Genomic DNA, 25,824 nt, shown 5'->3' with positions numbered 1-25,824 from the left:
TAAACCTGTTCTAATTGTGTAATACTATAATTGTATTAAACAATTACAGTATCCAAAAAGGTACACTGCCACTGACAGGTTGCAGTGGTCTCTGCAAGTTGAAACCATTTTTTTTTTTGTTTAATGTTGCATGTGCAGGATTGGTTTCACCTTGTTTAGTAAGGACGAAAAGGGGTCAGTGACAACCATGATCAATAAATTAAATGAATAGCTGACTACGATTCAAAGTGTTTATACACTTAATTTAAAAACGTACCGGATTCTTCAGAAAAAGACTGCTCCCCTAATTCCGCTTTCAAATCTTTCCGAGATGTCGTCTTTCCTTGATACCTTTTATCTGCATCCGAAAGGAATGTTACTGTGCGTTTCTTGAGGTTCTTCAGTATAATGGCACCGTCATCATCTTCAATTTCCCCTTCATCAAATTTTTCAATAACTTTTGCTGCGGTTGCTGTAAATAAAAAAAATAAAAAAAAATAAAAATAAAAAAAAAAAAAAGACAGCAACATCATTATTAAGTAAGCAAAACCTGCGACACGGCTGAGACAGGCGCTGAAAAAGCATTAGCAAATTAAATAATAAAAATCTTTACTGTAATCCAAAGTGAGGGGGCGGGATTTAAAAAGTCAAGCACAGAATGAATTACACTATCCACAACAAATCCTTACGTCAGTTTTGTGCATTAGAGATTGTGTGACCCCTGTTCCAATTTTTACATTTTTAAACACCCTACATTCATGTGCCTTAAGCTGGCCATACATTGATCAGTTTTTTTTTTTGTGTGTTTTTTTTTTCGATCAGCCAAAAAATAAAAAATAAACTGCTCGTATTCCCCCATCCACACAAGCTATAAGTGGGAGTTCTCCATTGTGAGAATACACTGATCAGCACTGCAGCCAATTGGCTGCAGCACTGTTTGAAAAGCCATTCGACCCACTCCTCTCGAAAGGTTACTGCCATGGAGAAATCAAAATTTGAATTTGAATTTTTTTCAATCAATTTCAATAAAGCCATATGTGATGGCTGCATTAGTAATATTGGTGATCTAGCCAGTAAGTCTGTTTTTCAACAGAAAAAACTTGTCCTGAAGAAGATGTATTGATGAATGAATTTCCTCCATCCACAGCTGGATGGAGGAATCCGAACCTCACCGCTCTTGTATTCTGACAGTTGTTTTGAATCCTCTATTCTCCTGTCAGAATACAGCGATCAGTGCTGAAGCCAATTGGCTGCCTGCGCTATTCAATCAAAAAATGTATCAGTAGTACTGTTAGAAAGGAGTTGATCATTAGAATTACTCCTCTTGGACGGGACCCCCAAGCTGGATCAATCCATCTCTGGCTAGTTTAAAAGTGTATCTAAATCCAATTTTTATTTTCTTTTGAAAAAGTGGGGGGGGGGGGGGGGTTCCGTTTCCCCAGAAGGAAGATTTGTGAAGGAAAGGCAGGGAAAAAGTGAGGGGCAATCCCCAAAATGCTGTACTGCCACCAGAACAGATATACGTGGGAAATCTTCCAGACTTCCTTCACTTTAGATCCTGTTGTAGGTACAGGACAGTCGGAAAGATATACTTTTAAATTTACTACTGCAAATCTTTTTTTTTTTTTTTTTTTTTTTGTTAATATAAAAGGATAAAAACTCCAGCCAAAGTTTCTTTCTTTCTTTGACTTCCAGAGTATGGAAGTATGGAATGGATAGAATCCCTGTCAGGATCTGAAAAATCGGCAGACAGCTCATCGTACACATTTTTCCATACGATTTTCGTATGGTGTGTACGGGCTTTAGGAGTCGGGTTATACACAGAAGACATTTTAACTGGATTTACTCGACTAAAAAAAAATAAAACTTAAAATTCTGGGCAACCAATCTTGTGATATACAAAGCTCTGTCACAATCCACATCCAGCAGCGCAAAGCCTGAAGCTCCAAAATGCTCGGGGAGAAAAAAAAAAAAAAGTAAAATCAATGAATCTCTATGGTGGTGGTTCACATCTCTACTTCAAAACACCTGAAGACAAAAGCCTGAAGCTAAAAAGTGTTTTAGAGCTACTTTAGCAACTTTATTTGGTCAGATTGCTGGGTTTTTGAAGCGTTCCCCCCCCCCGAAATACACCGAAATGCACAAGTTGCATTCGTTTTTTTTGTTTAGGCACCCTTTTCTGCTTATACGTACAGTTACCTCCTGACAAGTAAATGACCAAATAATGCCAATGAAATCAACAAAAATCAATTTTGGTCAGAAATGCCAAGCAAAGTAAAAGGCAGAGATAGGGGGTTATTTACTAGTCGCTGTAGATCCGAGGGGGACATGCAAGGAAAATAAAAAGACAGCATTTTATCTTGCACATAACTGGATGATAAAATCAGCAGAGCTTCCACTCATTTCAGATCTAACCCTTTAGAGCGACTGCACTTCCAAGTGCACTTGCAGTGCAAAGTGGATTTGCCTTTCATAAATTACCCCGAGTGTCTCTTTTCAATCTTGAGACCTTTATCCAGATGGTGAGGGAACACGCCTGCCTGTAAAATCCTCAGGACTCCAATACGAGCCTGAAGCAAGCAAAGGGAGGGCACTGGTGCAGATTGGTGGGAAAGATATTTCTGGCATGGTGAAGGATGACAAAAGGTAATGTTTTGCATCTGTTTAGCAATGACACTTTATGGTCTTCTTCACTGTGTATTAAACCTGTGTATTAGTTGGCTTTACAATCAGGGCTGCATTTTGAAATCATGTGGCCCCATACAACATACCCGACAGCCCCCGCCTCCCCCAATAAAATATTAAGGAGATATGCTAGAACTGAAAGTACACACAAATTATTATTTTTTTTGTTTTTTTACAAATTTTTATTCCAAGTTTATTTTTTCTTTCTTTAGGAAATATAACATTACTGTGGCTGCTGCCACGTAACACGTCATTTCATCCATCACTGTTTGGAGATCGGAAAGCACCACAGAACACAGCAAAAACCAGGAAGGCGATGAAAATAGCACAGGAAGCAGCAACATTCAGCAATAAATGGATGTTGCACATATTTTTTTTATGGCTAATACAAAAATACCAGAGCTCCAAAACGCATCTAGGAAGAAGCATGAAAACACAATACTAGGGGGGTGTGAATGCAGCCTAAGGGTCCTTTCACACGGGGCGGATCAGTTCTGATCCGCCCCGTGGATGTCCGTTTGCTCAGCGGGGATCACTCCGCCGATCCCCGCTGAGCAGGGAGATGACAGGTCTGTCTCCGCACACTGTGCAGGGACGGACCTGTCACAGCGCCGCTCTCCCCTATGGGAGATCGGATGACGACGGACCGCAGTGCCCGTCGTCATCCGATCCGATCCGCAGACGGATGGAAAAATAGCTTTTTCCTCCGTCACACTTTTTCGGATCGGGTCGGATGTCAGCGGACATGTCACCGCTGACATCCGACGCTCCATAGACCTCTATGGAGCACCCGTTCAGGTCCGCCTGAAAAACTGACAGGCGGGCCTGAACGGGACGTTAGTGTGAAAGGGGCCTTACTCCTTCCTGGAAACCTCTTTACAAATTGGCAAAATAAAGCGAATGGAATTTGTTTACCAATTAAGAAGCCGGAGTGGAAAGGTCACATAGAAACCCTGAATTGCTGAAGCAGGAAATATTAGTGTTGCCTTCCTGCCTGTACAAATGTGCATTAGTTCTACAAATATACAAATCTTTTTAGGCCCCCATGTACACAGAATAAAAATGTTTGACACCTTGAAACAGTGTTTAAAACGCCTGTTTAGCCATGTTTGCATCCAGAAGCATTTATTAAGATTACCTCATTTAAGACCCTCCCCAAGCTCAAAAAACATTGTAATCTAACTATTTCAGCAATTTTGACCAGAGTGAGTAGCAGCAGAGAGAGCAGTTGTATACTTGTATTTGCCTCCATTTCTGTGCTTTTTTTGGAAATGGATCCCATGATGAGCATATTTGAGGAAATACTACTGACATTGCTCTTGATGAGGCTAGAACAATGCCGAAAATTGCGTGAGGTCCAGAGTCAGGGTTCGTCGCTATTGGACCCATCCTTTGATTGTGCAGTGAATATCGGCAGGATATTTTGTAAACATGTACGTACAGCTGCGTACCTACCCCGACAATTTTTTTAATTTCACACACATGTCCATTGCCACATTTGACCTTCTACTTGAAAAAGTACGACCCAGTCTGACATGTATGGACACCAACATGAGGAAGAGTGTGTCCCCAGAGGAACATCTGTTGGTGACCATAAGGTATGTGCATTAAAATATTGCATATATTTTTTTTTTTTTTTTTTTATTCCCACCCCCCCCCTTTATTTTTTGAATTTTTTTCATTGTTTTCCCATCATATTTTTGTCTTTTCAGGTCTAAAATATAGGGTACCTTTAAAAACGCTTATAAACTAAAATGCGTCTAAACGCTGGTGCCACGTTTGGCGTCTGAAATGTGGAAACCTTCAGCGTCTGAACCCATTTTTTTGCTTCCAAAGAAACACTGTTAAAATGCAACTGCATAGAAACGCCAATAAATGAGACTGTGTACATGGTCACATAGGATAAGGAGTACAACTGCCTCTAAACGTACGTTTATCAGAGTAAGGTGTACATGTGGCCTAAAGCCGCGTACACACGGGCGGACTGTATGGCCTACTTAGTCCGTCATACAATCTGACGGACAGTCCGTCCTACTTTCGAATGAACGGACTTGACCACACACGGATGCACAAACAGTCCGTCGAAAGCTTGCGCGATGACGTGTACAGCACGTACGACGGGACTAGAAATAGGAAGTCCAATACACAGCAATGCAACCTTTCGCCGTGTAAATCCTTTCTGAGCATGCGCCATTCTTAGTCTGTCGAACTAGCCTACTGACGAGCGGATTGTCCGCTGAAACCAAAGTATGACGGACAGTATTTAGAAAAATCCGAAATACTTAGTACGCCAGACTGCACGCTGAAAAAGTCCGCTGAAGCCCACACACGAGCGGACTGTCCGCTGAAATGTGTTTCGACGGACTAAGTAGGCCATACAGTCCACCCGTGTGTACGCGGCCTTAGAGGTAAAACTGTATACACACACGTACGGAAATTGTGAATGTATTTGTTTAGCACAAGGATCAACTGAATTTACTGCATGCATGTCATACTATTGATTTCTCTAACTTGTTTATTTATGTAAAGCTCATAATAATAAATAATAATAATTTATAGATTTTTACTTCTTAAAAAAGGGAAATATAGTGAGCAGAGTTTACCTTAGCCATGTTTGACACAATTTGTATATTTCTTTCACATTTGTCTATACTTTGTTATTGTATTTAAAATAGAAAAAAAATATATAGATTAGCCACTACAATGTACATCAATGAGCTTCCTTTATGAAAGTAGACCCTGCTATAAAATGCTAAGTTGTTTTTTCACATACACACGACCCAATCCCCAAATTTAGGAAGCCAAGCATTGAAAGAAGAAAAAGAAGTAGCAGCAGACACATGTTGAGGTAAACTACTAACATTTATATTAGTGTTGGGGTTTAAATTGTTCCTCAGGTTCTTTTTTTATTTTATACGGGTAGGATACAACAATTTTAGATAGAGGGTGGGGCAGTATGCAATAAGCGAAGAAATCATCATGCAGTTAGTGCATGGTGAGCCAACAGACTCCGATTTGTACTGTGAACAAATATGACTGCCCCCATGGATATATTTTTAGTTACAATTATACAAAGAAGCACAAAAAAAAAAAAACATATAGCTAATATCTTCTTTTTGAAAATAATTTTATCAATAGATAGCCTTCTGATTGACTGGTACAATTTTAGAAAAAAATAAAAAAGACAAAAAGGTTTGCACTGGTTAAACAACTATTTTTTATTTTAAAAAGGAAAAAAAAAAAAATATATATATATATATATATATATATATATATATATATATATTTATTTTTTTTGAAAGTGAACATACAGTTTTGATGAGAAAAATGTATCTAGAGGTATACAAATAAAAAAATAAAAATAAAATCCGCTTAGTCAACTGACGCCATAGACACAAATATATGTTGGAAAACGACAATCATACCAAATCATTAGTTAACAAGAAGCTTCTGGACAACAGGCTCATGTCTTTGTAGCAGTCACAAATCTCAGCAACATGTGCAGATCTGTCATATTACACTGTCTAACACTATGATACATGATAATTAGGTCACAATGTTGTCTCCCCAACAAATCACACTGTCTAGGGAAAATGTGAACCATCATTTAATAAATGAACAAAGGAAAAGTATTATTAAACAATAAAGGGAAAGCATACCCTAGCCTTTGTATAGTTTACATTAAATTTATTAAAATGTTTATCCATGCAAATAAAAATAGGATTTTTTTGTATTCACTGTAAAATGCTTCTCTGTTCACTTAAGGACACAGCAGAGATCTTGATATTTGGGTTTTAGTGCTACCCACAGGAGTAGGATGCCAGGCACAAACAAAGAACAGCCTAGGGTCGGTCCTTATTGGTGGCCAAAAGAGCACAGAGAGAACAACCAGAGGGGCAAGTATGGTCTTCAACATTTTGTCCAACAGATGGACAATGATGCAAAACAGGAGCTTTTCAAGGAAAAGAAGTGGAATATTCTGTAATGGCCGAGTCAATCACTTGATCTCAACCCAATTGAGCATGCATTTCACTTGCTGAAGGAAAAACTAAACGCAGAAAGACCCTCATACAAAAAATAACTGAAGACAGCTGCAGTTAGAGCCTAACAAAGCATCATAAAGGAGGAAAGTCTTCCGTAATGTCCATGAGTTCCAGACTTCAGGCAGTCATTGCCAGTAAAGGATTCTCAACAAAACATTAACCAGTTGCCGACCGGGCCACAGCCGAATGATGGCTACAGCAGTTGGATAACGATGGGAGGGCATACTATGGCACCCTACCAGAACCGTGCTCCCATGGGGCACGCACCGGGGTATGTCCATAACGGCCAGGTTCTCGGAAACTGGCGTGTCACAGATTGGGGTAAAGGGCCAATCCCAGCGGTCCTTTACCATGTGATTGCTCCATCCAATTTTACAGAGCGATCACTGTCAACAAACCAGCATATGTCCTGTTCTCTCCCTCCTCACACCGATCGTGTGAGAAGAGGGTGAAGCTGCAGCACGATACTGCCTGAGAGCGGAGTAGTGCCACAGCAGTGCCCATTAGAGCCAAGGTGTGCCCCATCAGGGCTCTACAGTGCCACTAAAGTGCCCATTAGTGCCAATACAGTGCATATCAGTGAGTGCTTATCAGTCCCACCTCATCAGCGACCGCCAGTGCTGTAAAAATGTGTAAAACATGCATTTTCATTTTCTTTCCACATTTTCATTCAAAATTGTGATAAGTTGTCAAGAAATTATTTATGTAATTTATGCTCCTAAAAACGCTTGAAGGTGCTCCCTGTATGTTGGGCCTCTGTATGTGGCCAGGCTGTATAAAAGTCTCACACACGTGATATCACCACACTCAGGAAGAATAGTAGAATGTTTTTTGGGGTGTAATTTGTGGTATGCATATGCCATGTGAGAGAAATAACCTGTTAGAGAATTTTGTGAAGAAAAAAAAAAGAAGTAAAAAAAAAAAATCACATCGTGAAAAAACTCGCAATGCCTTACTAAATACCCTGGAATGTCCATTTTCCAAAAAGGGCTCATTTGGGGGGTATTTGTATTGTTCTGGCTTGTTAGGGCTCCTTCACGTGGACGTGTCCGTGTACAGAGCCCGCTCTGCTCAGCGGGGATAGCTCTGTCGATCCCCACTGAGCAGGCAGATGACAGGTCCATCTCTGCACACTGTGCAAGGACTGACCTGTCAGAGTACCACTCTCCCTTATGGGAGATCAGTTGAGGACAGACCGTAGAGTCCGTCATCACCCGATTTGATCCTCAGGCAGATGGAAAAGTATGTTTTTTTTCCTCCGTCACACTTTTTCGGATTGGAGCGGGTCGGATGTCAGCGAACATGTCACCGCTGACATCCAACTCTCCATAGAGGTCTAGGGAGTGTCCAATCCAGTTCACCTAAAAAACTGACAGGCAGATCTCAAGGGACAGTCCATATGAAAGAGGCCTTAGTGTCTCAAGAAATGAGATAGGCCACCAGTACATAAGGTGTAATCAATTTTCAATGATTGGCACCATAGCTTGTAGACTCTATAACCTTTACACAGACCAAATATTATGCACCAATTTTGGTTACTTTTACCAAAGATATGTAGCAGTATAAAAATGGTTGCAGTTCCTAAAATTTGTACTTATATGTTTAGCCCCTTGAATTAAAGCTGAAAATCTGCACTTCAAATTAATTTAGATTGTTTCATTTTATTCTGGCAGAATACAGAGCCAAAAGTATGAAAATTGTGCCTGTGTCCAAAAATATATGGACCTAACTGTATTTTGTTTAGGATGTACAAATGGAGGGCAAAGAGATGAAAGAACAAGGTTTTCATTTAAAGTGGTTGTAAACCCTTACAAACCACTTTGACCTACAGGTAAGCCTAGATTAAGGCTTACCTGTAGGTCCAAGAAATATCTCCTAAACATATATGGTTTAGGAGATATTTACAAAAAGACAGCGGCACACTGAGCACGCCGCAGATCACGGCAATATGCTGTTCGTGTCAGCTCCCATGCGCATGCGCGGGAGTGACATCGCAGCTCTGACGAATCACAGCGCCGGAGCAGCAAGACCCAGAACTCACTCCGAGATACATGGCAGTGGCGAAGATAGAGGAGGACTGCTTTGGGGGCTTCGTTCTCAGGTAAATTATTCCTAATGAGCTAGTATGCCATGCATACTATCTCATTATGCCCTTGCCTTGCAGGTTGCATTTAAAAAAAAAAAAAAAAAATAGCCTTTACTTCCTCCTTAAATGAAAGGCAGACACAACCTTTGGCAAAAAGGAGAGAGTTTCAAAGCACCGACTTGCCCTTACGTAAACTAAAAAAAAAAAAAAAAAAAAAAAAAAAAAGATATTTGCAACACAAGGTTACTGGCTCCAAACCCTTCCAAGCTGAAGTGACTTAAAGTGGTTGTACAAGCAAAAAAAAAAAAAAAAAAAACCTGCAAGGCATAATGACCTAGTATGTGTAGCATACTAGCTCATTATGAAATACTCACCTTAGATCGAAGGCCCTGTGGCATCCCCATAGACCGCTCCGGCCGGCAGGCAACATCACTCCCGGAGTTACTTCCAGGTATCGTGGGCTCCAGTTCTGTGATTGGCTGGAGCAGCAATTAAGTCACTCCTATGCGGTAGCCACCGGTAACGGCACATTAGCTGAAGCAATGGCACGTGCCGTTGCTTCAGTGCGCATGTGCCAATGACTTCGGCACATGTTGATACAGGAGATATCTCCTAAACCATGCAGGTTTAGGAGATATGCGGGGTAGCTACAGGTAAGCCTTATTATAGACTTATCTGCAGCAAAAAGTGGTCTGTAAGGGTTTACAGCCACTTTAAGGCTAGCTTTTGATCTGCACACCACTGAAAAGGAATATGGATGAGGGAATCGCACCACAAGATGTAGGCTTTCTAGGTATGATGGTAAATGGTAGATGCATGAGCCTTAAAGTGTTACTAAACCTAAATACATTTTTACCTTACCCATCCGCCGTCATACTGCGGCAGGTCGGCACAATTCCATGAGTCAACGTAGCTATACGCCGCTCCTTTAACCACTTTCAGACCGGACCATTTTGCTGGCTTAAGACCAGACCACTTTTTGCGATTCGGTACTGCGTCGTTTTAACTGACAATTGCGCGGTCATGCGACGTGGCTCCCAAACAAAATTGACGTCCTTTTTTTTCCCCACAAATAGAGCTTTCTTTTGGAGGTATTTGATCACCCCTGCGGTTTTTATTTTTTGCGCTATAAATAAAAGTAAAGGGTCAATTTTGAAAAAAAAAAAAAAAAAAGCATAATTTTTTACTTTTTGTTATAATAAATATCCCCCCCCAAAAAAAATATAGAAAAAAAAAGATCGCAGTAAGCGATTGATTGGTTTGCGCAAAAGTTATAGCGTTTACAAGATAGGGGATAGTTATGGCATTTTTATTAATATTTTTTTTTTTACTAGTAATGGCGGCGATCAGCGATTTTTATTGTGACTGCGACATTGTGGCGGACACATCGGACATTTTTGACACATTTTTGGACCATTGTCATTTATACAGCAATCAATGCTATACAAATGCATTGATTCCTGTGTAAATGACACTGGCAGTGAAGGGGTTAAAGCGGAGGTCCACCCTAAAGTGGACCTTCCGCTCATTGGAACCCTCCCCCCTCCGGCGCCACAATTGGCCCCTTTCAGGGGGGGAGGGGGGTGCAGGTACCTGTACAGTACAGGTATCTGCACCCACTTCCGGCGTAGATTCTGCAGAAGGTACGCCCCTTTCCGCAGAATCTATGCCCCTTTCCGAAGGTCCCTCGCTGCCTGCTGGGAAACACACGGATCCCAGAGACAGCGGGGACCATCCTTATTGCGCAGCGTGACTTGTTTATGCGCAGTAGGGAACCAGGAAATGAAGCCGAAATGAAGCCACTTCCTGATTCCCATACCCAAGGCAGCACCCGAGAGACGATCGAGAGATCGGCTTCGGGTGCAGACATCGCGGGCGCGCTGGGCGGGTAAGTGTCATTATTTTAAAAGTCAGCAGCTGCAGTATTTGTAGCTGCTGGCTTTAAAAAAAAAAAAAAAAAAATCACATGGAGCAGAGATCAGTGTCACTTGTTGCTAGGCAGAACGGTGAGATGCTGTTTACAACGGCATCTCCCAGTTCAGCTGCCCCGTGAGACGATCGCGGGGATCTCCGCGGGACCCGCGACCGGACTCATGGGGTCCTGACCGGCATCTGGCAGCGCGATGGCAGGGCAGCATTTAAAAATGGACATACCTTTACGCCAATATTCCTGCCTGTGCCATTCTGCCCACGTACGCCGGTCGGGAACTGGTTAAGCAGTATAGCAGGGCACATGCCTGCTGCACTGCCGATGCCTGTGACCAGCAGTCACGATGACCGCCATCCACGAGCGATCTTGAGCACGAGAGGCAGAACAGGGATGTGGGTGGGTGTGTGTGTGTGTGTGTATATAAACACACAAATCCCTGTTCTGAGAGGAGATGCAGATCGTAGGTTCCTAATAGCTAGGAACCACGATCTGTCATCTTCTATAGTCTGACCCCTCTCCCCTACAGTTAAAACACACAGTCAGGGAACACAGTTAACCCCTTGATCGGCCCCCTAGTGTTAACCCCTTCCCTGACATTCCCAGTGACATTTATACAGCAATCAGTGCATTTTTATAGCACCGATCACTGTATGATTGTCAATCTTCCCAAAAATGTGTCAAAAAAAAAGTGTCCGAAAAGTCTGCCACAATGCTGCAGTCATGATAAAATAAATAAATCACAGATCGCCATTACCAAAAAAATAAAATAAAATAATAATAATAATAAAAATGGCATTAATTTATCCCCTATTTTGTAGATGCTATAACTTTTGGCCAAACCAGTCAATATCGCAATAAGCGTATATTAATTACCAAAAATATGCAGCAGGCTACATAACAGCCTAAATTGAGAAAAAAAAATTGGGGATATTTACGGTATTATATCAAAAAGTACAAAATATTGTGTTTTTTTCAAAATTGTCACTTTTTTTGTTTAATAGCGCAAAAAATAAAAACCGCAGAGATGATCAAATACCACCAAAAGAAAGCTCTATTTTTTGGAAAAAAAAGGATGTGAATTTTGTTTGGATACAATGTCGCAGGACCGCGCAATTGTCAGTTAAAGGGATGCAGTGCCATATCGCAAAAAGTGCTCTAGTCATTGAGCAGCCAAATCTTCCGGGGCTGAAGTGGTAATGTAATGTTTGCATTAAGCAGCAACAGGAGCCATTGATTCTTGCTGCTATCAATCAGATGCAGTGAAGAGGAAGTGAGAGGCAGGCCCATTGTGTAAGTCTATGGAGCGCGCTTCCATAGGAACACAGGTCAGGAGCATGCATACTACGCGCTCATCATAGCCAGCGGCTGGCTATGGTAGTCCCAAGACGAAGAGGAGGAGAAGATCGCTGCTGGGGACCCCAGAAGAGGAGGATCGGGGCCACTGTGTAATACCACTGCACAGAGCAGCTAAGTATAACACGTTTGCTGTTTGAATAAAAATAAAAAAAAAGATAAAATTACTTTTTGACTTTAGTAACACTTTAGGCATATTTAGATTTAAAAGCCATTGTCCAATATCTGGCTTTAAATTGCTAAGCCATCAAAGCCAACATTGGTAAAGTCGGATGAACTATCGGGCACTGAGACAATAAGAGTGTTGAAAGAACATTGGAGAAAGAACAGGGGGAGAAGACAGCAGAGACCAAGGAGACCCGGTGTTCTGGCATATAGCATCCGGCTATCGGATACTGTCTGCCCCGTACTGCGCAGGCGTAGCTCTTGCGCATTACGGACCACAAGGAGCTTCGGAAAATCTCCGAAGATGAACGGCGCCTGAGCCGTGAGTCGAGGTGGTAGCCCCACCATCCAAGTGGACATAGGGCTGCCAATATTAGAGGGTCCATCGCGGGCTCGCTTTGCTCGCCACGCTTCAGGCACAGCCTCTCTGCGCTCGGCTCTTTTTATTCTAACTATGTCCACTTGGATGGTGGGGCTAGAACCTGGACTCATGGCGCAGGCGCTGTTCATCTTCGGCTATTTTCGGAATCTGTGTGTGCTGTGTCCTGTGCATGCGCAGTACACAGCAGACACTATCCGATGGGGGACACAATACGATAGGACACTGGCAGAGGGAGAAGACAGAGGAGACATCAGCGGAGGGAGAAGAACCAGGGAGGATGAAGACATCACCGAAGGGACAAGAAAAATCTGAAAGAGGAAAAAAAAAGACACACCAGAGCTGCTTTAATAAAATTACTTTGTCAAAAACCCGTGTGCTGTTTCTATTTTTGACACTTTATTTTTTAGGTGAATGGGTAGGGGTCCAAAGTACCCCATAATCATCCACATAGGGGGCCTCCTTTTTCCCCCAAAAAGGGCCCTCTTTCTACAAGGCACCCCCCCCCCCCCCCCATGCTGAGAACATGAGACAGGGTGGATTTGATTTAAATCACTAGTAAAAATGCTTGATTAAAATCAACTCAAATCATAATTTTTAAAGAGCAACCTTCATCTGCCCCGCTGACAGTCCCATTCGCTTTAATGGGAAGGATGGTAATGTAGCAGTAGGTGAGCGGATGCCCACTAACAGATGCTGCCATGATGGATCTGGGAGAAGGAAGAAAGGGAAAGAAAAAAAAGGGAAAGAAAAAAAAGGGAAAGAAAAAAAAGGGAAAGAAAAAAAAAGGGAAAGAAAAAAAAGGGAAAGAAAAAGAAAAAAAAGGGAAAGAAAAAAAAAGGGAAAGAAAAAAAAAGGGAAAGAAAAAAAAGGGAAAGAAAAAAAAAGGGAAAGAAAAAAAAGGGAAAGAAAAAAAAGGGAATTATTTCTTTTTTTAAATCATTGATTTTTATTCAACCTGGTTCTTGCCCCTTACCAAATCTAAAAAAGTTTTTGCTATACTACTAATATTTATATAAAAATTATATTCAACTTTGGGCGGCACAGTGGTGTAGTGGTTAGCACTCTCACCTAGCACTAAGAAGGGTCACTGGTTCGTATCCCAACCAAGACACTACCTGCCTGGAGTTTGCATGTTCTCCCTGTGCCTGCGTGGGTTTCCTCCGGGTACTCTAGTTTCCTCCCACAATCCAAAGACATGCAGGTAGGTTAATTGGCTTCTGTCCAAAATTGACCCTAGTATATGAATGGGGACCTTGGATTGTGGGCTCCTTGAGCGTAGGGACCCATGCGAGTGTGCAATGTACAGGGATAGGCACAATTGTAGACACTCAGGTTGAACTGGATGGACTGGTGTCTTTATTCAACCTTACTAACTATGAAACTTTTCAATTAATATCATCAATTTAAATTAATATGAATTTATGGTTGGACATTATTGGCACTTTTAGTACAAGAAAAGTTCAAGAAAAATGCAGTCTCTAACCATCTCTTGTATCATGTCTGCAGTCTCTAAAGCCTTGTACACATGATCAGATTTTCCGACAGAATTGTGTGATGACAGGCTGTTGGCTGAAAACCCGGACAAATTTTGGATGGCAGGCTTTAAAATTTTCCAGACAAATGTCTGTTGTCGGATTTTCCGAGTGTGTGTACACAAGTCCGTTGGACAAAAGTCAAAAGTACAAACACGCATGCTCGGAAGCAAGGACGAGCCAGAAGCGGTCGGTCTTGTAGTGTTCGTAATGGAGAAATAACATTTGTGATGTGACAAATTATGAAATCTGGAAATGCAGCGCACAATTCTCTTCTGCTTTAATGGGATAATAATTAAAGCGGAGGTCCACCCTAAAGTGGACCTCCGCTCATCGGAACCCTCCCCCCCTCCGGCGCCACAATTGGCACCTTTCAGGGGAGAGGGGGGTGCAGATACCTGTACAGTACAGGTATTCTGCACCCACTTCCGGGATAGCTCTCTGCGGAAAGGGGCGTAGATTACGCCCCTTTCCGCAAGTGCCCCGCTGCCTGCTGGGAAACACACAGATCCCAGAGGCAGCGGGACCGTCCTTATTGCGCAGCGTGATTCGCGCATGCGCAGTAGGGAACCGGGAAATGAAGCCGAAAGGCTCCATTTCCTGATTCCCATACCCAAGATGGCGGCGGCAGCACCTTACAGACGATCTAGAGACCGGCTTCGGGTGCCGACATCGCGGGCGCGCTGGGCAGGTAAGTGTCACTATTTTAAAAGTCAGCAGCTGCAGTATTTGTAGCTGCTGGCTTTTAAAAAAAATAAAATAAAAAAAAAAGCGGAGTCCCGGTGGACTCCCGCTTTAAGCTGCTTTGCTGGTGATACTGAGGGAGTTATTGCAAAAAAAAAATTCAAAGGCTTTTTTTTTTCTAGTGATAAAGATTATCATCATTATGCTTGCTATTGTTTGGTGCAAGTTACCACAACACCATTCTCCCGTAGTTTTTAAGATCAAAAATATTCAATTGGTGTCCCTTGTTAATTTTACATTGTATTTTTTTTTTCAAATGTAACTGGCTACTTCCAAATGGTCATTTGAATAAAACACATATCCCAGTATTATTCCCCACATTTTTTTTTTTTATTGTGCATTAAAAAATTTTTTTTATAAAATTAGATATGCTATCTGCCAACAGAACTTAACCGAAAAGTGCATTCTATGCATCCAAAAATATAGCAAATATACCAAAACAAATCAAATCATTATTCAACCAAAATCTAAAATAAAAGCCTCATGCATGTGTCCTGCTTGTTACTATAGGGGGTCAACAATGGCAAGAGTTGGTGAAAGCAGGGGTCGGTCATCCAGAGATAATTCCGAAAATCATCCAGATTATTCTCCTGGAGCTCCCGCAGCAAAGCCATATGACATAATTGGTCACGATTAATAAAGCAACCAATTTTTGGTCCAACGGCTGTTCAGAAATTAACTCAAAAGCGCGAATCAACACTCAAACTTCTACTAACACTAAATTAGCAGAAGGGTGGCGCTAAAGAGCTAAAAAACCACGTAGTACAGCACTACGTTCATGTTTATTGGCCAACAATTTCTTGCCATTTGTATGCAAGACAAGTTTAGGACCAATGACCTTGGGACAAAAGTCAGCGTGTGTACGAGGCTTAGCCATCTCTTGTATCATGTATGCAATCTCTTACTTAAACACACCTATAGTATTAGCAAAATTTCCATTTGGTGCATAGCTAGCAGATTTGATACAGGAGATGGTCAGAGACTGCAGACATGATACAAGAGATCAATGTAGCCTCGCCAGTGCCTGTCAGATGCAGCATTGCCAGTGCCCAGAAGACGCAGCCTCTCACCAGTGCCTGTGGGATGCAGCCTGCCTGTGCCCATAACATGCAGCTTCTCACCAGTGCCTGTGGGATGCAGCCTGCCTGTGCCCATAACATGCAGCTTCTCACTAGTGCCTGTGGGATGACGTCTCTGCCTATGCGCGGATCAGAGCGGTGATCTCCCACTGTGTCACGGAGCTGTATTTGAATTACCCGGACTGCAGTAACAATGTCCTGCCTCCTGTGATCATGTCACACTGAATCAATGTCCCAGCATTGGATCAGTGTGCTGTCTATCACAGGAAGCGTTACTGTGGCGCGGGCAATTCAGCTCCCTGACACAGGGAGATCGCCGCTCTGCAAGGAGAGAAGGAGGGAGGGGAGGAAAGGACAGGATAGGACCTTGAGGCGCCAGGATGAGACCCCGCAATGGGCAACAGCCGGCGGCGTGGCCACCGCTACTGCGCATGCATTATCTGCAGTTTGTTTTTGCTATGGGAAATATGCCAAAAATACAATTTGCGGACGAAATGATTCGGCTGCGAAAATTTCGGTGCATCTCTAGAATAATGTATACTTAAAGGGTAGGTTCACCCCCTATAACATGTAACAACTGTACTTGCCCCTGTCTTCGTAAAGAGTACCTGTCACTGCTCATGCTTATCACAGGGATGTTGTTCATCCCTTGTGATGGCAATTAAAGCAAAATTGTCACAATTTTAAAAAACGATCCCCCCCGGCCTCTTCATTCATTTACATTTTCAGTTACCTGCAAAAAGATGTGCATTTTTTTTTTTTTTTTACAGAAGTGAACCTATCCTTTAATTCAAGGGACTATATATGGAGTGTTTTTTTTATTTTGACCGGAGTTCCACTTTGAGTCCTTTGCAGGGAGCGTAATTTTTTATATTTCTGGATAGCAACACATTTGCTTTAATATGGTTTGTTTGAAGCATTTATTATACTGCACAGACACCAAGACTTATCCAGATCTTGTTCATTAAAGTATAACTAAAAGCAAAACTTTTTTTAGTTGCGATTAGAGTGCAGAGGGATTATAACACCTGTTTTTTGCTGGGTGTACCCTCAATAGAGTGATCCCCCCCCCCCCCTTCTATGTGCCCTGTGTTCTGGTAAAGGCAATCATAAATGTGATGTAAATACCAAATCTTGGATTAACACCAGAACAGTAATAGAGTGAAATCATCCAATGAGGACACTAGTTCTGATGATCCTGGTGACAACCAGATATTCCCTCAGTTTAGGGGGATTTCCTCTCACTTTCTGTGCATCTATGGGACAGGAAGTGAAGGGAAATCTCCCCAATGGGACACAAATGGCCACAAAAAAAACTAACAGGGTTTAACCTTCTATTACTCTATCCAAAATGAAAAAAAAAAAGAAGTTGATTCTACTTTAGTCATCTATTTGGAATTTGTCTTAGTTGATGAGTGTGGATAAAAAAATGCACTGGACCGGTTATCCTATTGGAATTGCTATCTCAAAGTCTTGATGTTGATGTAAATAATCTGGTTCCTGGGCAGGCAGCTTCTACACCCACTGTCTTCTTGGCTAGTAGTGAAATGTAACAAAAAGGAACATTGAAGCACGACCCAACAGATAAGAAGTTCAGATACAATTTTATTCCAAAAAATGGAAGAGATTATGGATGAACCCGTGCAGATGGCTAGAACTGAATATTTAGGAACTGCTGCCCCTACCAATACAACCACCTAAGTGGAGTATAGAAATGCAAATTTGAAAAAAAAAAAAAAAAAAAAAAAAAAGGTAGGTATGGCACTGTTCAGGGGACACAAACCCTTAATCGGGGTCTGAGATATACCAATGCTGCACCTCCTTCTCAGATACAAAATCGAATTGAAAATCTAAATGCTAGATGTAAACATAAAATTGTTATAATATAAACAAATATGCTATACATGACATGCAATTGTGCACATTATGTACAAAGTGCGGAGTGATTCTGTAATATGAAAAACAGTGCTGATTGTTATGCAGTATTGCAAACTTGAAAATGATGCTGTGCTATTCAGGCCATATGCTAAAAATAAATTGAGAATATTTACAAATATAATAAAATAAAATTTTCAAAAAAGTGACAGGTAGGTAGGTGCTCTTCCAACGTGTTCCTTTGTGCTTCTTACAGTGCCCCCTATAGGTAATGCACTCACTCAAATTACTCACCCCTCGTAGGGGTATCTCACTTTCACAGTATTTGCCACTGTGCAGCAATATCCAGATCCGCGCTTTTAGAGATCAATCTCTTCTTTAGATGTTACTCCACGTCACCCACATTTACTGTTTTTCCACTTCCTCATTGAGCAAGCAATTTGTGATGTAACCAGGTCCTCACAAACGCATCCTGGGAAGGCTACATCAAAAGTGCCTTCCTCTTTGGATGATGTGCCTTGTCACATGTGCCAGGAGGCAGATCCAGAGTTCCAGGAAGTAAAGGGAGATGGCTTTATCCCTCCTTATGCCGGGTACACACGATCGGAATTCCACTCTGATGGTTTTCCCGATGGAATTCTGCTCAAGTTGTCTTGCCTACACACGGTCACACCAAATTCCGATTGTTTAGAATGCAGTGACGTACAACACGTATGACGGGACTAGAAAAAGGAAGTTCAATAGCCAGTAGCCAATAGCTTCTGTCTCATAGTTGAATCTGAGTATGCGTGATTTTTGGCGTGTCAGAATTGCATACACGCGATCGGAATTTCCAATAGAAAGTTTTTCCGTCTGGAAAATTGAGAACATGCTATCAATTTTTGGTTGGTGGAAACTCGGACAGCTAAATTCCGATGGAGCATACGCACAGTCGCATTTTCCGATGAAAAGCTCTTATCTGTCTTTTTCTGGCAAGAATTACCATCGTGTGTATGCGGCACAAGAAAAAAGGGCCACTGCCGAAGGATTTGTATTTTTAGAGTGTTGCACTGTCCTGCGATTTACACAGTTATGGCAGACAGCAGAGCCAGCCTGATGACCTACACCTTTGTTTACCACAGCTTGGTCAGTCCTCTGCCCCCAGTATCTGACCAGACTGTGAATGACATTCCTGGAACTCTGGATCTGCCTCCTGGCACATCATCCAAGGAGGAAAACACTTTTATGTATCCTTTCTAAGATGTGTCTGTGAGGCCCTGGTTACATCACAAATTGCTTGTTCAATGGGGAAGTGGAAAAACAGTGGATTGGCCACTACACAGGACCACCAGGTATGCCACCCTAGACCACCAGGGATATGCCAATCAGTGCCCATTAAAAATGCCTGTCAGTGCCATCAGTGATGCTTATCAGTGCAATTTATCAGTGTCAGCCAACCGTGCCGCATATCAGTGCCCAGCAGTACCGCCTATCAGTGTCACCTATCAGTGCTGCCTATGAGTGCCCCCCATCAATGCCATCTTATCGGTGCAGCTTATCAGTGCCCATCAGTGGAGAAAACTTTTTTTACAAAATTTTATAAAAAAACAGAAAAACCTTATTTTTTTTCAAATTTTTTTATTGGTGATCAAATACCACCAAAAGAAAGCTCTATTTGTGGGAACAAAATGATAACAATTGTGTTTGTGTACAGTGTAGTATGACTGCGCAAATGTCATTTAAAAAGTGACAGCACTGAAAATTGGCCTGGGCAGGAAGGGGGTGGCGGATAAGTGCCTGGTATTGAAGTGGTTAAAGCGTTTGTAAACCCCGCCAAAAAAAAAAAAAAAAAAAAATCCTGTAAAATTAAAAGGCATCATGTGCATTAGCTCATTATGAAGTATTCCCCTTAGAGCAAAGCTGTCGCAGTGGTCCCCACACACCGATGTGACCAGCGACACGTCTCCCAAAGTTATTTCTGGGTTTGCGGGCTCCAGCGCTGTGATTGGCAGGAGCACACAATGGCAGGCATGCCATGAGTGGCCCATCCGTTTTATCTGCGCAAGCATATATATCAGTGATGGCAAACCTTGGCACCCCAGATGTTTTGGAATACATTTCCCATGATGCTCATGCACTCTGCAGTGTAGTTGAGCATCATGGGAAATGTAGTTCCAAAACATCTGAGTTGCCAAGGTTCGCCATCACTGATATATGGTAACCGTGCAGGTTTAGGCGCTATTTCCAGTACCTACAAGCCTTATTATAGTCTAACCTGCAGGTACAAGTTGTATAACAGGGTTTACAACCACTTTAATGACATAACATCACTTGCTGACGTCGAGACTGGTCTGCCTGGATAATGAACACAGCATCTAGTAGCATGGCTGTGGGAAACCCTCAGGGTTGAATCCTCATGTAGATACATAACACAGACAATAAGGAGAGTCGCCTCAGCACATGTTCTCTGCCACTGACTGAAAAGTGCCGGTGCTAGGCTTACACAGCACACGTGACTGCCCTCAACTATCCACCCTTTCCCTCCCAGAGAGACTTATTTTATCACCGATGTAGATAAACTAAAAGGAATCTCTCACCTTCGTCCCCATCATCTTCGGGGTCCCAAAACCGCGGCTGTGGGTTCAGCAAACTCTCCAACTCCTGGGACAAGGGCGCCGCCATTTTCCTGGAGCACGCCGACAACGGACACGCCCCTTTTAGGCTGACGTCATCGGTCGCTGCACTTCCGCACTCATCTCTCAGTAGAGCTCTCACACAAGAGGGTAATGTGTTGGTGGCTGTAGAGCGAGTTACGGCGCTGTGACTGTACCTCAGAGAGGGTTATTGCTTCTGTAATGGGAACTGCTCAGTCCATGCTAATACTGTGCAATGCTAGTGAGGAGCACTCTATAGTGGATGACATGGGTCTGCTTGTGATGAACACCATACCATTGTGAGGTAGCACAACAAGCCAAAACTTGGCCATACATGAGGGAAAGTTCAGTCACAAATTTGTAAAAAGTGAACAAGGTTCCGAAGAAAGGTGTTTTTTTTTTTTTTTTTTTTTTTAATCATTAGTGGATTAATCGTCTTTTCTTTTTGACGAGAAATTTTGAGGGCGCAGATAGTAATATGTTCATTCGAGAGTTTTTTTCCAACAATATTTGTGTTTTTTGTCCGATAATGTCCAATTCATTCCAAAGTCAAATGTTACGCTGCATTCACACCTGAGCGGGTTTTTTTCTGCGCGTTTATGCACGATTTTGGTGTTTTTGCATGTTTTTATATAGCTTTTTTATAAGCTAATAGAGCAAAATATCATCTGTTGCATCATTTGTTACTAGATTTTTCAGCTTTTCTTTCTTTTTTTTCTTAATTATTAATTTTGTTATGGTAGGGTAAAGCTACACAATTCTGGCCAAAATGAGAATCACAATTTTTTGCTTAGAATAAAAAGATCACGATTCTTGCTGCATAAAATCTTTCACATTATACAAAAAAATTGGGCTAACTTTACTGGTTAGTTTTTTTTTTTTTTTTTTTAATTCAAGTGTAATTTTTTTCCCGAAAAATTGCATTTGATCGACTGCTGCCCAAATACAGTGTGGCATAAAATATTGCAACAACCACCATTTTATTCTCTACTAAAAAAAAAAAAAAAAAATATATATATATATATATATATATATATATATATATATATATATATATATGTTTGAGGGTTCTAAGTAATTTTCTAGCAAAACCAAAATGGTTTTATCTTGAAACCAACAAATGTCAGAAAAAGGTTTAGTGTTTGTTTAAGTGGTTAAATTTCCCTCATTTACACCCCAAAGTATATTCCTTTGATCTAAGGCCTCTTTCACACTGAGCCGTGGGGGGCGTTGGCGGTAAAGCGGTGCTATTTTTAGCAGCACTTTACCCTCGTTTTAGCGGTGGTATTTGGCCACAAGCGGAGTAGTTTTAACCACCGCTAGTGGCCAAAAAAGGGCTAAAACCGCCCGCAAATCGCCACTGCAGCATCGCTCCAAAGATGCTTCTTTCAGGAGTTTTTTTTAACGTCCTGCCAGCGCACCGCTCCCTCTGGCTTTCACACTGGAGACACAGCAGCGGCTTTTTCAGGGTGCTTTTAAGGAGCTATTTTTAGTGCTGTAACACCTGCAAAGCGCCCCAGTGTGAAAGGGCCCTAAAGGACAAATTGTTAGAATGTTTATACTTAAGTTCCACCGCTAAAGAATGTTGTTAACAAATAATCGTGCAGCTCTAGGTAGGAGGTTAGGGCCGGTTCACACTGCGGGCGATGCGAGGCGACACCGGCTTGCCTCGCCGCGACCTCAGCGGCGATTTGCAAATGACTTCTGTATAGAAGTCAATGCAAGTCGCCCCGAGGTCGCCCAGAAGTAGTACAGGAACCTTTTTTCTGAGTCGGAGCGACTCGAGTCGCTCCTCTCAGAACGGTTCCATTGTACAGAACGGGGGCGACTTGTCAGATTGCGGCGAGGCAAGTCGTATCGCCCGCAGTGTGAACCGGCCCTTAGAGTTAAAGTGGTTCTAAAAGCAGAAGGTTTTTTATCTATATGCATTTAGAAAAAAATCCTTCTGTGTGCAGCAGCCCTTCTTAAGGCCCGTACACACAATTGGACTTTTTGACAACAGGCATGCAAACTAGCTGTTTTTGGAGCAACATCCGACCATGTGTACGCTCCTTTGGACAAACTTTCGGTTTTCATCTGACTTTTGTTCGCTGTGCGAATGGACAAACTTTTTGACAACATAAGTTCGATCGTGTGTACACAAAACCATCAGACTTTTTTACAAAGTACAAACATGCATGCTCAGAACCAATGCAAAAGATCAGATAACAATACAGAAGTTGACCAAAGGTGGTGCTGGAGTAATTGAACGTCCTCTTTTGAAGTGTCGTCAGTACCATGAAACGTCACTACGTCTTCTTTCAATGGTCAATACCAGTTTTTGAAGTAATTTTGTGTTCATATTGACAATGAGGCTTATTTAGTAAAGGAATATCCACTTCGCACTAAAAGTGCACAAGGAGAACCTAGGAGACAACCAAAAACAAACACAAGCGATAAAGAAAATTCAAGATTTTATCAGCTTGTGTTTTTTTTTTTTTTTTTATAAAAAAAATCTTTTAAACATTGTTTGGCATAGCAATGGCCCCCCTACCCATAAAATAATTTACATATTTCTGCTGAACTTCACGGGCGCTTTGAGGTGCCAAGCCAGTACGGCCAGTATCCAGGCCCATCAGGGGATTTACAGGAAGTCCGGCCTCAGACCTAACTGAGGCTATATAATTTTGGGCATTTTTCCCTAACAAATTGTGCAGTATGCAGCAGGATAGGGCGATATGGTTGATTTTGTAGTCCGCCATATGGATTACTGTCAGAAACAGGCAGAACCAGCTGGCCATTATCCCAAAGGTATTCTCAATGACTTCTAGCTCTGACCAGCTGGTAGTTAAAAATGATCCTCTATGGGGTTAGGGTCCTTTGGGGAAATGGCCTCATCAGGTGCTCCCCAGACAAAACGCTTCATCAGCAAGAAAGACGAATGGGAGTCCTTCCACATCAGGTGGCAAAGCCAGGCAACCAGTCTGGAGGCGTTAGTAAAACTCCATCTGAGTAAGGAACTCATATTGTGCCGACACCACGCCATTAACACTATACTATTAAACCCCTTATAGTTATAACAGCAGGACCCCGAATGAGGTGGTGGCATGATGTGGACGTGCTTCCCATATATAGCCCCTCCACAATTGGGAAAGTCCCAATGGTCGGCAAAATGGGAGGCCACAGTCTGCCATTCCTGTGGCATTGAAGGGAACTGTGGAGTCAAAACAGAAAAAAAATATAAGTACTTTTACACATAACATTGCAAGCAGATTAGACACAAACATTCTTGGCCAACATCAGCATAACATTTTTTTTAACCACTTCACGCCCACGCTATAGCCAAAAGACGGCTACAGCGCGGACGCTAACTGCCGGAAGGGCAGGCATCAGTGAAGTTCTGTGTTGGCCGTGTCCCTTGGACACACCCAATCACAGATCGTGCTAAATTTGTAGGTACCCAAATATATGCAATAACAATATAGGTGACCAATATTCAATAAACAATGTTAGAAAAAATCTTCAGTTTTTGCCTCCAAACTTCAACCTCATGGCAACACTCTCCAATCCCTTTTTGGGATCAAATTACTGAATAATATTGACCTCTTAAATTAATATATACATCTACTGTGCTTATGGATCTTTTACTATAGCACAAGGACCTCTGTCCTCTTCTACCCCCCTTTTCCTAACTCCTGAATTATGCATAAGTTAGTTATATAACAAATAAAGGAGAAATCATCATAGATACCAATATAAAACATATATAAGAAAGAAGGGGGAACCAACTATGTTTATTCAATATTTTGGTTAAAAACCATGTAAAACTCAACTTGGCAGCGCTAACCTAGAACCTAGATAAAGGTGTAGACTCTCACAGAACCATAAATGACACTCTCCTTCCTCCTTTGCATACACACTTCGGTGATGATGTCACAATGCCATTGCTCCACCCAGCATAGCATGATGACGCCATTGCACTTTATAAATAAAGGTTATATTATATAGGTTGGGAAGGGGAGCACTTTATATGCTTTAACCATTTTTTAAAAAGAGAAGGGTTTTCTTTTTATCTAATAATAATATTTACCTAGGTGTATGCAGCATTGTTCCCCTGGCGCCTCTAAGACTGAGAACCGAACAATCTAACACCACCGATATCTCGGTTCTCACAGGTCCCGGAGCAGAGAGCTAATGACTGTCAGTCTCATGCTCACTGGAGTGCTGGGCTGTGGAGGGGGCGGGAGCGGCTCACTCAGGCTCTCAGTGGCCCGCTGAGAGGCTGAGCTGGGTGCTGGTCCAGGTATGAGGGCGGATCCTGATGTCATGGTGGTGATCTTCTGGATCGGATCTGTGGCGTCAGGAGAGCAGAACAAACTGCACTCCTGTGATCCACAGGTGAAGTACAACCAAACAAGCTTTGGCTCTACTTTTCCTTTAAATATGACATGGAAAAATTTTTAACAAAGGGAAATTTGTTAAATATTAATGAGTAATAAAGTAGGGATGTAGAAAAATAATAGTTGAAGTAAGAAGAGGAAGAAGGAATCAATTAAAGCGGAAGTCCACCCCAAAAAAAAAATTTAATTAAAAACCAGCAGCTACACATACTGCAGCTGCTGGCGTTTAATAATAGGACACCTACCTGTCCTGCAGTCCAGCGATGTCAACACCGCAGCTGATGTTTCCATCAGCTGTCGAGTGCTGCCGCGGCCATTGTACGTAAGGGAACCCGGCAGTGTAGCTTTTCGGCTTCACGCCGGAAACCCTATTACGCTTGCACAAGGCCCGCTCCTCTCTCCTACTGGCCCCGCGACAGGGGAGGAGGAGGAAGCCCCAACCGTGACGTCAATAGCCGCGGCTGAGACTCCTAGAAGTGGTAAAGGATACCTATCAAAGACAGGTATCCTGTCCCCTCTCCCCCCTGAAAGGTCCCAATTATGGCACCGGAGGGGGGGAGGAATCAGACGAGCGAAGTTCCACTTTTGGGTGGAACTCCGCTTTAAATAATTTTTAGTTTTGGCTCCATGCACACTAGGCTTAAAAAAACATCAGTTCCCGTGGCAGAAAAAAATGCTCATATAGAGCGTTTTTGTACACAGTTTGGCGAGTTTAGGAGAATTTTATGTTTTTTCTGCCACAAAGCTCCAATTAGAAATGCAAACCAGAAGGTTTTTTTTTCCTGCCTCTAAACACTGAGCTCAAAGTATTCCTGTGCCCTGGTTCACATTGATGCGATTCGGCATGCAATTTGTCAAACCACATGCCAAATCGGCGGCTATTACCCCGCAATAGAACCGTCCAAATGGGTGCAACACCGACTTTGCACCGCTGCACCAATTCCCGAAAGTAGTTTGTG

General features: G+C 42.2%; 1 protein-coding gene across 1 annotated transcript in view; it reads right to left on the bottom strand.

Annotated features, from left to right (window-relative positions):
* AATF (apoptosis antagonizing transcription factor) overlaps positions 1-20,554 on the bottom strand; it is a 218,312-nt gene extending 197,758 nt beyond the window's left edge. Inside the window, exons 1-2 of the mRNA XM_077481392.1 lie at positions 20,430-20,554; positions 257-451 (exon numbers count right to left, since the gene is read on the bottom strand). Coding sequence (XP_077337518.1) covers positions 257-451; positions 20,430-20,514 — 280 coding nt within the window. The 5' untranslated portion in view covers positions 20,515-20,554. The remainder of the gene's footprint in view (positions 1-256; positions 452-20,429) is intronic.
* Between the last annotated feature and the right edge of the window lie 5,270 nt (positions 20,555-25,824).

The sequence above is a fragment of the Lithobates pipiens genome, unplaced genomic scaffold, assembly GCF_037356315.1.
Source record: "Lithobates pipiens isolate NorthernLeopardFrog02 unplaced genomic scaffold, aLitPip1_a1.2 Scaffold_16, whole genome shotgun sequence".
In the NCBI taxonomy this organism is placed as follows: Eukaryota; Metazoa; Chordata; class Amphibia; order Anura; family Ranidae; genus Lithobates; species Lithobates pipiens.
Note: the sequence above shows the minus strand (reverse complement) of the source record. Positions and strands in the feature narration are given on the sequence as shown.